At 45.2% G+C, this 17,997-nt stretch overlaps 2 protein-coding genes across 5 annotated transcripts in view; one reads left to right on the forward strand and one right to left on the reverse strand.

Annotated features, from left to right (window-relative positions):
- Positions 1-1,245: 1,245 nt before the first annotated feature.
- LOC148683381 (NADH dehydrogenase [ubiquinone] 1 alpha subcomplex subunit 1-like) lies at positions 1,246-1,504 on the reverse strand. The gene has a single exon (XM_088658662.1). It carries the CDS (start codon positions 1,502-1,504, stop codon positions 1,292-1,294), a length of 213 nt encoding a protein of 70 aa, XP_088514788.1. The 3' UTR covers positions 1,246-1,291.
- Positions 1,505-6,407: 4,903 nt separating this feature from the next.
- The window catches only part of ATP1A1 (ATPase Na+/K+ transporting subunit alpha 1), a 34,250-nt gene continuing 22,660 nt past the window's right edge, over positions 6,408-17,997 (forward strand). The window contains exon 1 of one of the 4 annotated variants that reach the window (XM_035140493.3): positions 6,408-6,573. In XM_035140493.3, the coding sequence (XP_034996384.1) occupies positions 6,562-6,573 (12 nt within the window). In that variant the 5' untranslated portion in view covers positions 6,408-6,561. Of the gene's footprint in view, positions 6,574-6,894; positions 7,054-7,743; positions 8,351-9,734; positions 9,897-17,997 lie in introns of those variants that run through there. The other 3 variants (XM_088658658.1, XM_088658657.1, XM_088658659.1) reach the window with 3 other exon arrangements.

Consider the following 17,997-nt stretch of genomic DNA (forward strand, 5'->3'; position numbering starts at 1 on the left):
GCGCGTGGGCCTCCCCCGACCCGGAAGTGCACCAGAAATGACTTCTTCCGGGTCGGGAGAGGCCCATACGCATGCGCACAAAGGATTTTCGGCGCTTTTTTCCCCAACCCGGAAGAGCGCTGCCGTGCTGCGCGCCGTAAGAGCGGGCGGCGGTGGCGGGCGGTGGGGGTCGTCGCGGGCCGGATTGGCAGGCTAATTGGGCCACATCCGGCCCGGGGGCCGTAGTTTGGGGACCCCTGGTTTAGCTTATACGTAAATCTGGCACTGCTCAGGCCACCAGGCCTCTCACAAAATGGGAAGCTATCATTCTGAATATACTGTAGGTTCATTGAGGAAAGGGCTGGTAACAGAAATATAAAGCCAACTGTTGACTACTAATGTGGGACCATTCACAGGGCTGAAATCTGTGTGGGAAGAGCTGCAGGATACCCGGAGGATAAGGAATAGGAAAAATACAGTGAGATAAACAGATGAAATCTATTTCTGCTCATGTCAGGGAAACCACACTAAAAATTTTTTGCCATAGATCATGGGCGTAGCCAGGATTTTTGCAAGGGGAGGCAAGCTTTTGTTGGGGGTGGGGTGGGAGGAGAACCTTGACTTTTATTGATTTAGGGGGGAGCAGCTGCCCCCCTGGCCCCCCTTGGCTATGCCCATGCCATAGATGGAACAGAACAGCAGTTCAAATCTCTTGTATTCATATCTAATGTGAACTCTGATCACTGGCGCAGTTGTGCACATGCCAACAAACACCACTTGCAACAACTTTCAGCAGCTCCCCTTGAAATATGGAACTCTTGATCTGTCTATGACCTAGCTCATGGGTAGGCAAACTAAGGGCCGGGGGCCAGATCTGGCCTAATCGCCTTCTAAATCCGGCCCATGGACGGTCTGGGAATCAGCGTGTTTTTACATGAGTAGAATGTGTCCTTTTATTTAAAATGCATCTCTGGGTTATTTGTGGGGCATGGGAATTCATTCATTATTTCGAAATCTAGTCCGCCCCCCCCCCCCGAAGGTCTGAGGGACAGTGAACCGGCCCCCTGCTGAAAAAGTTTGCTGACCCCTGATCTATTTTGATGTAATCTCTCTTCCCTACTGTTGTGTTTTGATTTCTTTTACCTGTATCACCTGTATTTACCTGTTTTCTCCTTTTTTGTATTTTATTTCTTTATTGCAATTTGATTGGTACAATATTAGAATCTTACTGTCCTCTCTTGAGATTATGATCAATATGCTCCACACTTAGTTCAATACATGTTTATTAAGTTGCTTTCATTGCACCATGATTTCACTTAATGTTCTCCAAACCCTTGGAGTCATAGTAGCGATTTACTCCAGACACCCGCTTGTCTCTCTCCAACAGGTACCACTGATAGGTGTTCCGAGCAATTCTCTTCTCCTTGCCCCCGCTGGTGTACCTGTGGATGTAGGCGGTGCTCACACCAGGGATGACCAAGCACACGTACATGAGGCCCAAGCCAGGCAAGATTTCGTACCACATCCTGACGGCTGCGCGGCTTTTTCTCTCCCCAACCCTGGTGACCTCTCAGTGACCAGAGCTGCCATACGACTTCGCCCTCAAAGCAGAGTTCGCCTGTTTTGATTCTCTGTGTTCTGAAAATCCAGTTTAAAAAATGATATATTTTTTAAAAGAAAAATCTTAAACTGGAGGGGTTGTGATCGTATAATGTATACGGGTTTAGTTTTTAAAGAAAATCTGCCGAATTTCATGATCCATCTCAGGATGGGGGGGTCGGCAGACTACGTCTCACATATTATCTCTGTAACCATTACATCAATGTTTTTTTATTATTATCTTTATCACTTGTCCAATGGTCCAAGTGTAGTGAATATATAATGGAGCCCATTGTTCTTTTTCAAATATTATTCCAGGGGGACAGGCTAAAGATGAGACAGTGTCTTATCAAATCTCTGGAATGTGGCCTATTGTTGTGAGAGACTGCAGGGATCGTAAAACACAAGAGTGCAGATCATCGAACTGAGCCCAAACCACATGCTACTACAACAGAAATCTCCCTCTGCCCCCCTCCCCACAACCCCTCCCCTTTTGTTCACATACATGCATCCTTTCCCAACTTTCATACAGTACCACATGCATACACAACAACACTATTCCAGTTCCACACAGGCAACAACAGCACCCCTCTCATGTACAGACAACCTGCAAACTGATGCTTCCTTTTGGTTTCCACTGATGCAGCCCTGCTCATCCTGGAAATTTACCTGTATCTTTTGCGTAACAGACTCCATTCTGAAAGATTAAATTTGTTTATCAAACCTAGGTAAAGGTAAAGGTAAAGGGACCCCTGACCATTAGGTCCAGTCGTGACCGACTCTGGGGTTGCGCGCTCATCTCGCATTATTGGCCGAGGGAGCCGGCGTATAGCTTCCAGGTCATGTGGCCAGCATGACAAAGCCGCTTCTGGCAAACCAGAGCAGCACATGGAAACGCCATTTACCTTCCCGCTGTAGCGGTTCCTATTTATCTACTTGCATTTTGATGTGCTTTCGAACTGCTAGGTGGGCAGGAGCTGGGACCGAGCAACGGAAGCTCACCCCGTTGCAGGGATTCGAACCGTCGACCTTCTGATCAGCAAGCCCTAGGCTCAGTGGTTTAACCACAGCGCCACCTGGGTCCCTTATCAAACCTAGGGTTGCCCTATTTCAAACAGGGAAAATCTGGACAGAAAACTTGTTGAGCGTTTTTGGGCAAAGTTGTTCAGTTGTATGTGTGTGTTTTTTGTTTTTTGTTTACTTTTGCCCAAAGTTGCTGAGCACACAAAGAGAGTTTTAAAGGAAAGTTGCCAAATACGACACTGCTGATATGTGTTGCCATATACACCTGGATTTTCCTGGACATTTTAGCTATTTCCACCCGGACACTGCTTCCGACTACAGCATTCCGAATATGTTTGGGAAATTCCGGACATATGGCAACCCTAATCAAACCTGTGCTGCATTTGACAGCACTTCTCTCCAAATTTATTCCAAAATACTTTCTTGATATACATTGCATAGCTTTCTCTTTGAACCATTTCCTGCGCGCGCGGGGGGGGGGTGTTAACAAAGTCCAGAGGGATAGGAAGTGGACCATAGCCCCCTGAAAACTTAAGCTATAATAAATTATTTGTCACGGATTATGCGTTTCAGACCTATCTTCTAACAGATTGATTTATTTGTCAATTTAATACTAACAGAAAGATATGCGATACTGTTGACTCTAAACCAAATTTTTAATTCCTAAATTAAAAACATTTAATTTGGGAATTAAAAATGACCGCGGCCAGGGTACTAGTGGCAAGAAAGTGGAAGAGTGAGATCTTACCCACTATATTGGAGTGGCAAACACTTATGCTAGAATACGTACAACTGGCTAAACTCACTGACTCAGTAAGAGAATCATCAACACAAAAAGTATCCAAAGAGTGGAAGGTCTACAAAAAATACCTAAAAATGTATTATCCTAATAATTCCATATTGGCAGATATAGAATAACGTTTGTAATATAAAAATGAGATTAAGGGAAAATAGGGAAGAAAGGAAGAAAGTTATAACGAAGACCCGTAGAAAACAAAGAATTTGAAATTGTAATATTGGAAGGACGGGAAGTTTTTAAGAAGGAAGAAATAGGATTTAACATAAAGATAATATATGGTTCACATTGCGAAGAAGAATTTATTTTGAATTATGTATTTAGTTCTTCTGTATTTATCTATTTTTCTTTTGTATGAGATACGACGAGGAGAAAATCATCGTTGTATTCATATCATGCATATGTTCTACTCTGTATTATTTTAAACAATAAAGTCTTTTTTTTTTTAAAGAATATTAGGGGGTGGGCCGGGGAAAAAAAACACATTTTACACAGAATCTACCTTGGCTGTGGTGAATGCCAGTCATAAGGTCTGAAACCAGTCAGATTTTTTTGTTTTTGTTAATGCTTGTTAAAGATAAATATATTACAAAACAGATCATTCTTTAGACACAAACTGGAGTCTTTCAAAGGTCTTAGCCAAAATGGTCAATACCATTTCCATGGGAAAGGTCTTCAACTTTCCTGTATTGACACTCAGCAAAGAACAGCCCACACTCTGGCCAGTGGCCGAAATAAATTGATTCATTCAACAACAGTCCAAGAAGCGAACTTCACTTGTCCTTGGACATAACCATGTCCTCACTCTGCTCTAAGTGCTCAAGGATCACTCAGGTGTGTTCATTGCAATTTGGAAGGAAAGCGCTGCAAGAATGGCCATTTTAATAACAAGGAATAGTTCAGTTGCATATGTCATAGTGACGGGTGTATTTCTTTGGTATATATATTTTTGCCCACAACTCATACCAAGGAACAGATTCACCCTGTAAATTTTTAGAAACCAACAAATACTGTGATTTTTAAATGGATAGTGTCATTTGTGAGTTTGGACCCATGGCACCAAATACCAGGTGAATTCCTGCCAAAGTCATGTTTTGGTCCTCCATCTTGATCCACAATGGCATCTAGCATGCAAGCGGATGAAACTACACCCCCCTCGATATCCAGGTTTTCCTGCTGTTCAAGTTGTACAGTAAGGGTAGCTGCCTCATTATTTTCTCATGCTTTGCCCCTACCTGTAGCTGGATATTTTCCTTTTCTTTTGAGGCAGGTACATTGCTTGCAGGATGTCTGGTGAAGCAGTTTGTTTTCAGTGTGTGTTTGGGGCTCACTAGCTGTCTTCTGCTTTTTGAAGCAGTCGCAGATGCCCGCAGCTAATCAAAAACAGCTGTGCTTCTTTGTTTTTTCTGTCTAAACAACCTCGTATAGAAAACCCTTGTGCCTTTATTCCAATCTTCAACCAGCCAAGAAAAGGATTTTTGCTGCTCATTTCCTGAGAATCTTGTGAGCAATTTCATCTTCTCTCCTGCAGGTTACTTTGGGTTTCTGTTTTTGCCCAGCAATTCCACCTATCCCCTCAAGAAGCAAGGCCAGTTCCAGCGGCATCCCCAATCTCCTCACCTGATCACTAAAAGGCATCACAAGTGCCATGCTCATATTATCACAGCATTTCTAGGATTAGGGTGTATGGGGTGATTGGGGAGGGACACTACCTCTGATGGAAGAAACGTCATGCTCCATCTGGGGTAGGTTGTCCACCTTTGGTCCCCACCCTGCACTCAGCTCTCACCTGTGGCTCCTAAAAACTGTCCGCATGCAACAGCAGCCACACCCTGGGAAACAGCTTTGACTGACCTGCTAAACCAGATGAGGGTAGTTGATGGGTCTCAAACCCTCGGTGAGTTAGGGACTTCCCCTGCATGTGAAAGCAGGCTCTGGTGGATTGAGCGGCCGAGACCAATAATGGGTTCAACAGTCAATAACATGGGTTTCTGCACGCGCTGTAGAGGGAAATGGGGGACAAATGGGGCTCATCAACCTGGGAAGGTAGCCCATGTAGGAGAAGGAAAACTCTGATCCTGAACCTCTGCTGCCTGGAACCTTTGGGAGAAGAAAAGGTTGAGTAAACCAAACACAAATCTGGAGTGGAGTCCCTAAGACAGTTGGATGGTGCCTTCTATGCTTCCATCTGGCAACTCCTGCAGCCAAGCTGGTGCAAAACATATTGCTGTGCTTTCCTTTGGACCACATCAGTGAGGCCAAGTGGGGCGGGTCTTGTTGTCTGGGCAGCCCAGGGCCTCCATACACACTGCCCATGCTTGGGCATCAGAGAGGTCACTTCGGTGCAGCTAATGCAGAGGTTTGACTTCACCCACAACAATTTATAGGGTTCCTCAATCTTGTAACATTTGTGCGAGCAGAATCATTAGATCAGAACCACCAACATTTTCATCTGAGCTACCTGCTGGCCCAGTTAGGCTCTCTTCCAGAAAAGTGAACTGTCTTTGAGCCTGGCAGCCACTCCCAAACCTCTTTGGGACTGGCTGGATGTGTCTGCGTACATCCAAATAACTACGGTATATTTAGGATTGAGGGCGAGGGAGGTTAAATAACTACAGTATATGTAGGATTGGGGGTGGACCCCCGTCGCACGCGCAATTCAGGAGCAAGTTGCACGAAAGCGCAACAAGATGCCAAGGCAAAATAGCACAATCTGCAGTCAGAAACCGACGGCGGCTGCAGATGAAGAACTGCGGGCACAAAGAAGCCTCTTGCCCACAGGTGAAGGTTCCCCCCCCCCCGCTTAGCCGATTCTGTAGGGAGCTCAGTCCCCGCCCGAAAGAGCGTGCGCAAGCAGCGCCGGCCAGCCCCTCTCTTTCCGCGGTTGCGAGCCGCTCCCCTCCGCCCCTTCCAGGGACGAGGCGGAGCCAGCCTTGCTCGAGGGCGGAGCGGCTGGGGCGACTCGGTTTAGGCAGCGCGAAAGAGGGCCGGGTCGCCCATTCTGACTAAGCTCGGCTGGCGCTCGGGAGAGCTTCGTCGGCGAGCAGAAGGGGCGGCCCCAAAGAGCGCACCGCAGCCGGCCTTTGCGCTTTGCTTGTGAGCGCACACGTGGCAGCCGCTCCGTCGCACAGACCGAGGCCAGCTCCTCCGAGGACCGTGGCACAATGGGCAAGGGGGTAAGGAACCGGTGGGGCGAGAGAGGGAAGCCCCCCCCCCGGCGCGGCCCGCCAGGAGAAGGGGGTCCCCGGCGCCGCCTCCCCGCTTTAGGCTGCCCGCGCTTTGAGCCTACCGGCTGCAGAGCAAAGCTCCTTCCGCCTCCAGCCGCCCCGACGCCGAAGCGTTTCTGCTTTTCTGGGTGGGTCCTTCTCTCCAAAAGCCGACGGGGAGGCGCCTCTGTTAGGGCTCCTTCCTCGGCCACCTGGGAATGGGAAGGGAGCAGCTCCGGGCGCAAGGCGCGCGCCGCTGGAACCTGGACCCGGGCGCTTTGCCTGCCCGCGGGGGAAGGGGAAGTGGCGGAGGCGGAACCAGGGCGCGCCGCGAGGCGGGCAATTTTTTCCCCGCGCGGGTCGCGAGCGCCCTGGGGCAGGAAGCGCCGTCGTCAGTGGGGAGTGGGCGATGATGGCACATGATGGAGGCTTCGCTCGGGTTCGCCAGAGGTAGTTGGCAGAACTGGTGGTCGGATTCAGGATAGCAGACGGGTGCGGGTGTCATTTTTTTTTCAAGCGGAAAAACAAAAACTTAACACCCAGCATGTGATGAAACTAGTACTAAAAGAGGTTTATCGTGGTAGCTCTTTCCCCCAAGCATTCAGAATATGATCCCAAAATAGGAACACTTCAGAATTCTGCTGTCTTGTTTTTTTATTCTTGAATAACTTTTTGTTGGGTTTTTATAAGCAAGGGTCATAAATGATACAAATAAGTGGACCGAATCTTATGTCATTGGTATGTCACAAAAACAGCGCGCTACATTTGCAGTAATACCTGTGGCGTGTGGTTCCTGCTCTCCAGTTTTTTTGTAGGTTAGCTCGGCTTTGGTCATCTGATAATGCTTTGGAGATATTTATCTGGGAATATTCCTCTGAGGTGAGGTAAGCCCTGCCGTGTTTTTAACAGGAAGTCTGCTCGGTCCTCTCCTCAACCCAGTTTACCGGCCTGTGGTTTTGATTTCTGTATTCTGTGCTGGGAAGTGCTGTTTTCAGGAGATTTAGAAGCAGGCATCATAAGTAATGGTTTCAGTCGAAAACCCAACTGTTGCATGCAGACACAGGAGCAAGATTTTTGAATCTGCAGAGTTGGTCACCTGCTTTTCAGAGGGAAGCTTCTCCCCAAAGATAATAAAAGGCCACTTATTTCCACGTACTCCTGTGCTGGCTGCCTTTAGGGAGAAGGGAGCCATTTTCTTAGCAATTGCAGAGTTACAAAATGGGTTATCAGCGCTTAAGGTGAAGACGACTGATATGAGGGCTGGTGCAGACATGATGTTATCTTTATGTTTTCCTGTAGCTTGTACGTGCCTGTTCCTACACCAGCTTAGACTAGATTCTAGAAAGGGAAGGGAATTGCCGGCATGAATTTAAAAATGGTACAGGGCTACAGCTGACTGGGTTTTTAAATATTGGGCAACAACTTCAGGGCATGATGTCCAGTCATGTGAGAGGCTGTCGACATTACAGAAAGTGCTACCAGCAGAATGTGGAAGTTGCCGATAGGTCCCTCCAGCTTGTTGGTTCTCTGCGGCACTCCCCACACTAGGTGGAAATAATGTTTACCTTCCCAGTACAGTACCCACTAACGGCAGTGCCTCCAAGCATATCAGGGCCAGATCTCCACCGGAGCTCATGTCTTTCTTCCATTTGACTTGTTTATCATGAGTCTGGCTGCTTTCTTGAAAGATCACACCTCCATAAGTGCTTGCTAGGCCCAGGGATTCTGTCCCATTGCCCGGCTGCAGGTGAGAGGGGTCCTTCCCAGTATTGTAGTGCTTTCCCGTTAATATCTACTAAAAAGCTTTACAAAGTCTGGGTGGTTTTTCTTTTTAGAGGCCATGCCTAGAAAAACAGCTAGAAATGGAAGATGGGGTGGGGAGTTATCCTATCTTAAAAGTGATGATGAGCCCTGCTCTATTTATGCCTGAAAGTCTCCAGTTTGATTATGTATGTATTATATATAATGCTTATTCTGCCTTTTCTCCAAGGATTTAAGTTCTCCCCTTGTTGCCATTTTTACCCTTGGCCTGCAAGGCAGGTTAGGAAAAAAGGTGGGATTTGCCCCACATCACCCATTTAGCCTTAATGGCTGAATAAGGGTCTTGAACAGGGACCACTCAAGTTGAAATACCTTTCATGTGCTCAGTTTGAAAGCAGAGTAGTTTTCCTTAACTGTACTTCTGTAGTGGCCTCAGGGTCCAAGTTTTGCAGGATGGTTAATTAAAATGGCTAATTAAGCGGGCGGGACAAGTGGAAACAGGAGAGGCTGTTGCCTAATTGTGGAAATATCTGAGTGACAAGATCCTACAGTTTGATGCAGTGGGGCAATAAAGTTTGCATTGCTCTCAGTAGGCTGTAACATTATCACAAAGTGTGTAGTATCTTGTTGCCTTTGGGTAGCTTTAGTTTAGTGCCCCAGACAGCCATGCCATTCATTAAGTTGAACTCTTCCCTAGTAACTTCCCTTTTCTTGCATGATCACATCACTTGGCTTCGCACTGGCCTTTTTTTCGTAGATGGGGAATATTTTTTGTTGCTTTTCATTGAATTGTAGAGTTGGAAAGGGTCCTGAGGGTCATCTTGTGCACGTGCAACCCCCCCCCCCAATGCAGGAATCCTATAACTGCAATTTATAGCCTGTTTGCTTGAGGCTTCAGCCTTCTTGCCCTTTCCAGTACAACCCTGAACAAATTTTAATTCCAGAAGCAAACCTTAGATTTCATTGGGGTGTACTGCCTTGTAAGTGAGATTGCTGCCTCCCCCCCCTTCTGTGCCCTACAGCTGGTACTGCTCTCTTGAAAGTACCATATGTTAACTGCAATGGTTGACGTAGTGAGCACACCTGATGGTTCTCCTGTTTTCTTGCAGCAAAGGTATCTGAAGGTAAACGACTAGGGAGATCACAGTGCAGAGGTTTGTCTGTGAAATTCTTAGCAGAGTCACAAGCTGTTCTGCGGCTCGCTCTACAGTCCTGGATGTATGTTGGCTGTCTCCCAACACAAACTAGTTTTAAGATGGGGGTGCTGGTGGCAAGCTTCGGTCTGAACTGGCTTTTACCAGTAATGACTAGTTCAGCTCAGTGCCATTTGCAGCCATGGAGTTGCAACCTTAATTGCAAAAAAACAGAAAGAAAAAAGCTTTGATTGAGCGCTGTCTGTTTTTTTGCCTTCACTATGTTAAAGCAAACAAAGCTTGAGATTCTGCAGTCTGGGAATTCTCCTTGTTAGCACTGGCTTCATTAAGCAAACCACAGAGGAATCTCAGATTCAGAAGAGTCGCTCTGATCCTGAGGTAAAAAAACAAAACACCCTTCCACACCATTTACAGTGACTCTGATATTTCAACACAAGAAAAATGGAAAATTACTTGAACCTGTTTTGTTACTTTTTTGAGCAGGGTAGACCTTTGGATTTGGTGTTTATGTAACCGGAGATTCTAGTATGGCTTCAAGATTTAACTTGCTTACACTCTAGACTGAGTATTACTGTGGATGTTAACAGGGGCTCTCTATTCCAATTGTAGTTGTGCCTGTACACATTTTATTCTTCTGGACGCCATTTTCAGTTTAAGAACTGCATGAAGTTGGAATGTTTTGACTCCTTCCCAGGTCGGCCGTTGCTTCTCCATTGCTGGATGTATGTAGAGATGAACTATCCATTACCAGGGTAACTGCAGTTGCTTTTACTAATATGTCCCTTTATCCACACCAAACATGGATATCCTGAAGTGATCTGAGTTTTTTTGTTTGTTTGTGTGGCATTTATGCATGAAACAGAAAAAAATATTTTAAAAAAGAGTCTGATAGCATTCACATTTTAAGATCCCGTTTAATCCTTCAAATTTATGTGTATGGAGCAAAATTCAGAGTACAATAGTGATTAAAGAGTTTTGCCAATATCCACAGTGTGTGTTTCCTTTTAATTTCCAGAACTTTAGGGCTCTCCTAAAGCCTTCTGTACTATCCGAGCTACGGATCTAGAAGGGGGAGAGGGCAAATTTTTCCATTGCCCCATCAAGGTCTGCTGACTTCTTCTGAGAATTTTTATTGTCTCAAAAGGCTTTGGACTTGTATTGTTTTTTACCAGTAGTGCTATCTGAGATTAAAGCTGGGGTGTTAAGCAGTCCAGAACGCCCTCCCCCCAAAAAAACCCTGCAGCCCCCGGAGCAATGAGGCTAGTTATCACTTCCATAATTGTGTGGATGTTGCAAGCATTTTTATGGGATTCATGACATGCCAGTGTGGAAAATTACTGTACTGCTACCGTTTTCCTTCCCCACATACCAGGAACTCACAAAATTACTATTTTCCCCTTTCCAATGCTGACCTTCAAAAACTATGCACAGTCTGGCGGTTGGGTTCCCTTCCACAACTGAATGCATTTTGGCTCTAACCAGAGCTGCGATAGCAAAAGAATGGGAGCAATAATTTGAACACCCACAATAATTGATTTCCTTGTGATCCTAGATCATTTTGGATTCTGAGTGTAGGCAGTTGTGGATTTGGAGTTTGTGTTCTCGGCCCATTTCGGACTTGTTTTACTTTCAGGAACCTGAATAGGTAGGAGCAAAATGTGTGTATGTTTATTTAAAAATTTTAATGAAGTGAAAATGCTTGGAATAAGTAAATATAGATTTCATATACTTGCTATAGACTGAGGGATAGTTCAGTAGGTATAGCATGAGGCTCTTAATCTCAAGGTCACGGGTTCAAGGCCCATGGTGGGCAAAAGATTCCTGCATTGCAGGGGGTTGGACTAGATGATCCTCATGGTCCATTCCAACTCTACAATTCTATGACCTTACTCTGAAAGCAGTTAATTGTTCCCTTGTGTAGCAACATGCAGGTTGTTTTCCATTTCTGCACAACAGTTGCTGGGGTGTGCCACCAGTTGCAACGAAAGCTTGCTGTGCACAGAGGCTTATGGCCAGTGACTATGATCTGCTAAATATGCCGTTTCGGCTCCTTTGGGAGGAATGACAGGATAGAAATGTAATAAATAAACATGACTGTGACTCACTCCAGAACCCATCTTGAATTGGCTTTATTAGCCAGTCTGTAAGATGGGCACCGATGACTCCTAACTTCCCCCAAGGGCACTGTGCATGCAAGAGGACAGGAAGAAGATGTCTTTCATCATGCTGAAATTTGGAATAGGCAAAAGCAGCAAGTCTCTTGCACAGCTCCTGTATGCCCCAAAGTTCAGAATGGTAAGACTAGTGAGGAGGGGGGGAGGTTCTCACTCAGGATGGGCTTCTGAGAGCAGGTGAGCTAGTGAGTTGACTTGAGAAAACCTGTGCATGAAAAAGCTTCCAGCTGAAATAAACGGCATGACTGATACATAAGAAATGGTGTGTACAGTCAAACCTCAGTTTACGACTACCTCGGTGAGCAACCGCTTCAGCGAGTGACCGCTGCGGTCCCGGAAGTGTTTACATCCGGGTTCCACGGCGTTGGATGCGCAGACGCGATCTGCGCAGCTCGCGCATGCAGAGAAGCGATCTGCATAGCAGCGCTCTATTGGTGCTTCGCGCGCGCGCAGAAGCGTGCCTTTGGCGAGCAACTGCCTCTGTGGAATGGAAATAACTACTTGAAATATACCAGACTGAAGACTTGGTGGTTTAGTTAGGGATGGAAAATCCCAGGAAAAGGAAAGTAGTCATGCCACGCACATGTGGTTGGCCTCATGCTTTCCAGGGTGAGGGAACAAGCAAGACAGTGGTTGGGGAAGGCACAGATGGTGGTATAGCTGTCAATCAGGGCATAATTATTTTATCCTCATGCCCCAGTATTCCATTCAGATCAAGCCAGCCTCTTGTTAGCTATGTATGCTCCTTGGAGAAGTCCATCCCGTGCCTTGGAAATAGTACATTGGCTTGGTTCATACCAGCAATATTGCCTGTTCTGTGGCCCCATATAAGGAATGCAAGACTTGAAGCGAGAGAGCAGCTTCCTTGACTAGCCAGTCTTTCCCTGAAATGGTCAAGTGAGAGAGGTAGTTGCTGTCCGATTGTTTTTCCGGAATCCAGTTCTGGAACTCCTTGAATGAATTTACAGAAACAAGAGTTGTAGTTCTGCATTTATACTACTGGCCTTGCTGCTGCCAACACCCTCATGCCTGAAAATGCCATAAAGGCAAACACTGCATAGAGATGGGTGCAAACAGAGCAGTATTGGGACCAACTGAAATGTATATATAAATAGGGAGCTATTCTTTGAGTTTCACAGTTTCCAATGGCTGAACGGTAAAAGAGAAAAAAAGGGGTTTGGCTCAAGTCCTGTGTACAGTAAATGGCAGCCCTGAAGTTCAGGAAGCTCATTGTAGACTGACTATGCTTGTGCCTAGCACAATAGATCTTGAGTTTTCCCAAAAGGATATGGAAACAAAGATGGGATGACAGCTCTGTGAAATACAAAAGCCAGCATTTATTCAGATCTATTTCTAGCACTAATGGAGATTATGATCCCCTACAAGGTAGAGATCTAAAGCAAAGCAAAATATGGTTAGTCTTTTTTTAAAAAAGTAAAGTTGGAGATCAATTTTAAGTGTGGACTAGGCATAGTAGCCAAATTGGGTAGGATGGTCTAGTGGTCGGAGGATATACTGCTGCTTCCACAGGTAAATTGTATGTTCATTTAAGGTTTATATTACTGATTTTCAGGGGGGACCTCACAAAGTGGTTAATGTAAGATCATTACACCAATAAGCCCTGTTTAAATAAATAAAAATATGGATAAGAGAACTTGTTGGGGTTTTGTTCTTTTTAGAAGAAGCTGTTTCTGCTGCTTCTCACTCCCCTCAGGGCAATTTGGTCCTTCAGAGGCCCCTGTTGTGGCAGTAGGGAGAAGGGGGGACCACTGGTGAACTTTCCATTGCTGGATGATAATAATAAAATAATAATAATAATAATAATAATATTTTTATTTATACCCCGCCCTCCCCAGTCAAAACCGGGCTCAGGGCGGCTAACACCAATAAAATTACAATAAAACATAAAAAGCAATTAATTAAAATATAGATTAAAATACAATATTAAAATTTAAAATGCAGCCTCATTTTAAGTAGGCCATAAATCCAAGCCATGAGGGAGGAAAACACAGGGGTCAGACTAAGTCCAACCCAAAGGCCAGGCGGAACAGCTCTGTCTTGCAGGCCCTGCGGAAAGATGACAAATCCCGCAGGGCCCTGGCCTCCTGTGAAAGAGCGTTCCACCAGGTTGGCGCCAATACTGAAAAGGCCCTGGCCCTAGTAGAGGCCAATCTAGCCACCTTATGGCTCAGGATCTCCAGAATATTGTTGTTTGTCGACCTTAAGGTCCTCCGCGGGGATACCAGGAGAGGCGGTCCCGTAGGTGCGAGAGTCCTCGTACCTACGGGATAAGGCATCTTGATCCAGTTTGAACGCTCCCTTTGCTGGTTGACTAAAACATTAAGGTGGGTTGACATAGGTTCCTCAGAAGGCAGCTGCTGGCCCGTTCATAGAGTTCTAGCCTCAGTGCAGATGTTCAATCCACTTTCAAACTGATTAAAACAAGTGTGTAGCAACATTGCCTTCATATTGGCCGAACCCTGGCAAATGTTTCTTTGTTTTTCCTTGAATTTTCCCGCCACACTTGCCATCCTCTCCTGCCCACACCCTTTGAGAACCACTTCCTTAAGCTCACTCCTCTCGAAAAAGGCTTTCTAAGTGATAAAAGTAGGTAGCCCTAGAGTGCCATGATGAGAACTGGGTCTCCCTTATGCTGAATAAATACCGTAGCTGTCTCCTTTGACATACCTTGCCTTTATACCTGGGTGGGTAGCAAATACAGTGGTACCTCGGTTTACAAACTTAATCCGTTCCGGAAGTCCGTTCTTAAACCGAAACCGTTCTTAAACCAAGGCACGCTTTCTCTAAAGTGGCCTCCCGCCGCCGGTGCCCTTCCACCGTTCGGATAACCGAGGTAAAGTTCACAAACCGGGACACTACTTCCGGTTTTGCAGCGTTCGTAACCAAATAGTTTGTAAACAGGGCTGTTGTTAAACCGAGGGACCACTGTAATTGTTTGTGTGTCGAGTGGGTGATTTATCTTGATGTTTTTAAAGATACTGAGTGGTACACAGGGTCCCTTTTTCTTCACGGATTCCCAGTATCCAGTTGTTTCTTTGACTCCCTTCAATTGCCACTCTCAAGCAATAAAAGATCAGAAATTGGGGTGCCGGCTGGTTGCCTTAGCCAGTTTTGGCTTTCCAGAGTCAAAACTTCCCTTGTAGGGAAGGGAACATTGATTATCCCAGATGGCGAATGTTGGTGGTTGAGGAGAGTTGCCTTAGGAAGATAACCATTGTTCTGTTACTGCAGCCACAGAAACAGTAGCAAGCTCCGGCTGTCCTTGAGATGCTGTTTTAATGATGTCACTATAATAGCAGAGCAGATTCCCAGGGAATTTGTTTTATGTACTCTGGCTTTTATCTTGTCCAGATTGAAAAGAGCAGCGCTCCTACTTGTCTAATCCTGAGCTTTGTCTTACATTTGGGATATGGCACAAGCAGTTCTAGTTGCACAAGGCTCCGAAATATGGAGAAGCTCTTGGCATTTTTTATAAAAGACAGCCCAGAAGGGAGGGAGGGAGGAGGAGAAATGTTGCTTTCTGAAGGCAGCACCAGTATCCTCGTTTTTCACTGAATAATTCTTCTTGCACCAACCTGCTAAAATAGGTCAGTTTTATCCCTGTACTGCAGATGAGAGACTGAGGCTGAGAACTCTTGGCTTAAGGCATAGCATCTTCACTGTGGTGCTCCTCAAATCTAAGCATAATGTTCTTCATTATATCTTTCATCTTCTGGCCACAGATTTACAATGTAATCCTGTACTCTGAAGTAATCCCATTGAATTAATGGCGGCTTGCAGTCAGCTAAGTACGTATAAGACTGCAACATTTGAACATTGGGCGTTTCGACAATATTTAGCTTTTTAAAGTGCAAACAGTTTAGCATTGCTTTAAACAACACAAGTTATTAGCATAGTCTTTGACAGAGAACTATTTTTACTTTGTGCAGAAAGAATATTTCAGTTGACTTCACAGATCAACTATGACTAAGTGCATCCTTCAGTATCTGTGGGCTTAAATCATCCCTGTTGAAATGCTGATTGTGCCGAGAGACGGGGAATTTTACAATTTTGCTCACTTGATTGTTCACACTGCTTGGAAAGAAGCTTTGGAAAGATGTTCAGGGGTCAGCAAACTTTTTTCAGCAGGGGGCCAGTCCACTGTCCCTCAGACCTTGTGGGGAGCTAGACTATATTTTGGGGAAAAAAATATGAACGAATTCCTATGCCCCACAAATAACCCAGAGATGCATTTTAAATAAAAGGACACATTCTACTAATGCAAGAACTCCAGGCAGGCCCCACAAATAACCCAGAGATGCAGAGGGCACATTCTACTCAGAGTGGCTGGGGGAACCCGGCCAGATGGGCGGGGTATAAATAATAAATTATTATTATTATTCATTTAAAAACATGCCGATTTCTGGACCATCCGCGAGCCGGATTGAGAAGGCGATTGGGCCGCATCCGGCCCCCGAGCCTTAGATACCCTTGCTGTAGTTATTTGCATCATAAATGGAAACATTATTAGCCTTGTGACTTTGTTTTCCCTGTGTATCTGAATAACACCAGTGGATGATACTTGTTTTGTATTGGCTCCATCTCCCTTTCTCACCTGCATTCATAGTTAACTGATCTCATTTTCTCTAGCGCCCATAGGGATGCACAGCCCCTCTGCCTGATGTGTTACAACATCCTGGCCTCTCTTTTCTGCTCAGGTTTGCACTTCTGTATATTTACCAGAACCAAGTGGATTTCTGAGGCCTTAACCTTGTCGATTCATTATATCTCATTGTGCCCAATACTCCGACCTGTTGTGGACCAGAGTGGATGGTGAGAGGAAGCAAGTTGGTGTTGTCCAAATTCTGACATCACCATGCTACACACACACACACACACACACACACACACACCCCACACCAAAAGTAGGAAGTATGTGTTTTCTGCTCTTTCTGATCTCTGCCTCCAGGAGAGGCTGACAGAATGAATTGGCTGGCCCTGGCATGTAATCTGCAGAACACTTAAGTCCACTTCAGCAATTCACAAAGAAATGGGGTGGGTGGACGGGGGATTCCAGAATTTTCCAGGCATGTGAACTGGATTGCAGGGGGGGGGGGCGCAAGCCACTTTTGAAATGAGGGCATGGAAATAATAAAGCCGGGCTTGTGTGTTCAGTACCCTCTTTATGATTTTTATAAGCTGTACTTCCTTTCGAGCTGGAAACGGAAGGGGCAGTGAAAGCCAGCCTGTGTCAAGCAGCCTCTGGTATGGCTTATCTGGTGTTAATCTAAGATTTCTTGCATTTTAATGCTATTTAAAGCAAAGAGACTGGAAGAGCTGAAGTGGGTGTTGTTTTCCCCCCTGACAATGGTACTACAGGTTTTTTTTTCTTCTTCCTTCCTAAGTGACTTCACTGTTTCCACCTCCCCCGTTTTTAAAAAAAGAGAAGGGAAAACATGAAGGCTGTTGAGCATTTTCAGCTCAGCTACATCTTCTGCACAGATAAAGCTCCATTGCATTTATTAAAAACAGCCTGTAGTTTTATAACAGAGCCCTGAGTGCACTGTAAAAGTATGAGGAAAATACTCTTTGATTCTTTAATTACATAGGATTTTAGGTAAAGTACTTTGAGAGAATGAACATGTGGAGCTCATAATTCTCTCAGTAGCCTTATGGCCTCTGCTTGCCTTTAGCTATACAGTGGAACCTCGGTTTATGAACACCTCGGTTTACAAATTTTCGGTTTACGAACACCGCGGACCCATCTGGAACGGATTAATTCACTTTCCATTACTTTCAATGGGAAAGTTTGCTTCAGTTTATGAACGCTTCAGTTTATGAACAGACTTCCAGAACCAATTACACCCATGCTTCAGGTTAAGTACGCTTCAGGTTGAGTATGTGGACCCGTCTGGAATGGATTAATCCACTTTCCATTACTTTCAATGGGAAAGTGCGCTTCAGTTTATGAACGCTTCAGTTTATGAACAGACTTCCGGAACCAATTGTGTTCATAAACCAAGGTACCACTGTATTGCCAATTGTATGAACTCTAAAGGTGCTGTGGTAAAAACATAAAACTTTCACTGTTAACATCAACAGGTAATCATTGTTCATTCTTGTCAGCTTTATTGAAAAGCTTGGCCTAGTTTATCCAGTCAGACAAGACAGCCAGTACAGCATACAGATGTATTTATTTATATTTACCACCTTATAAATGTGCACGGTTAATACAGGGTGGCTTAAAACAATTAAAATTGCAATAGTATTCAAAATTGACATTGCAGGCCTATACATGTATGCTC

Source organism: Zootoca vivipara, chromosome 15 (assembly GCF_965207765.1).
Source record: "Zootoca vivipara chromosome 15, rZooViv2.hap1.1, whole genome shotgun sequence".
NCBI lineage: Eukaryota > Metazoa > Chordata > Lepidosauria > Squamata > Lacertidae > Zootoca > Zootoca vivipara.

What these genes read in the sequence shown, in the direction of transcription:
- LOC148683381 (XM_088658662.1), bottom strand. Translation starts at nt 1,504, where the DNA reads ATGTGGTACGAAATCTTGCCTGGCTTGGGCCTCATGTACGTGTGCTTG.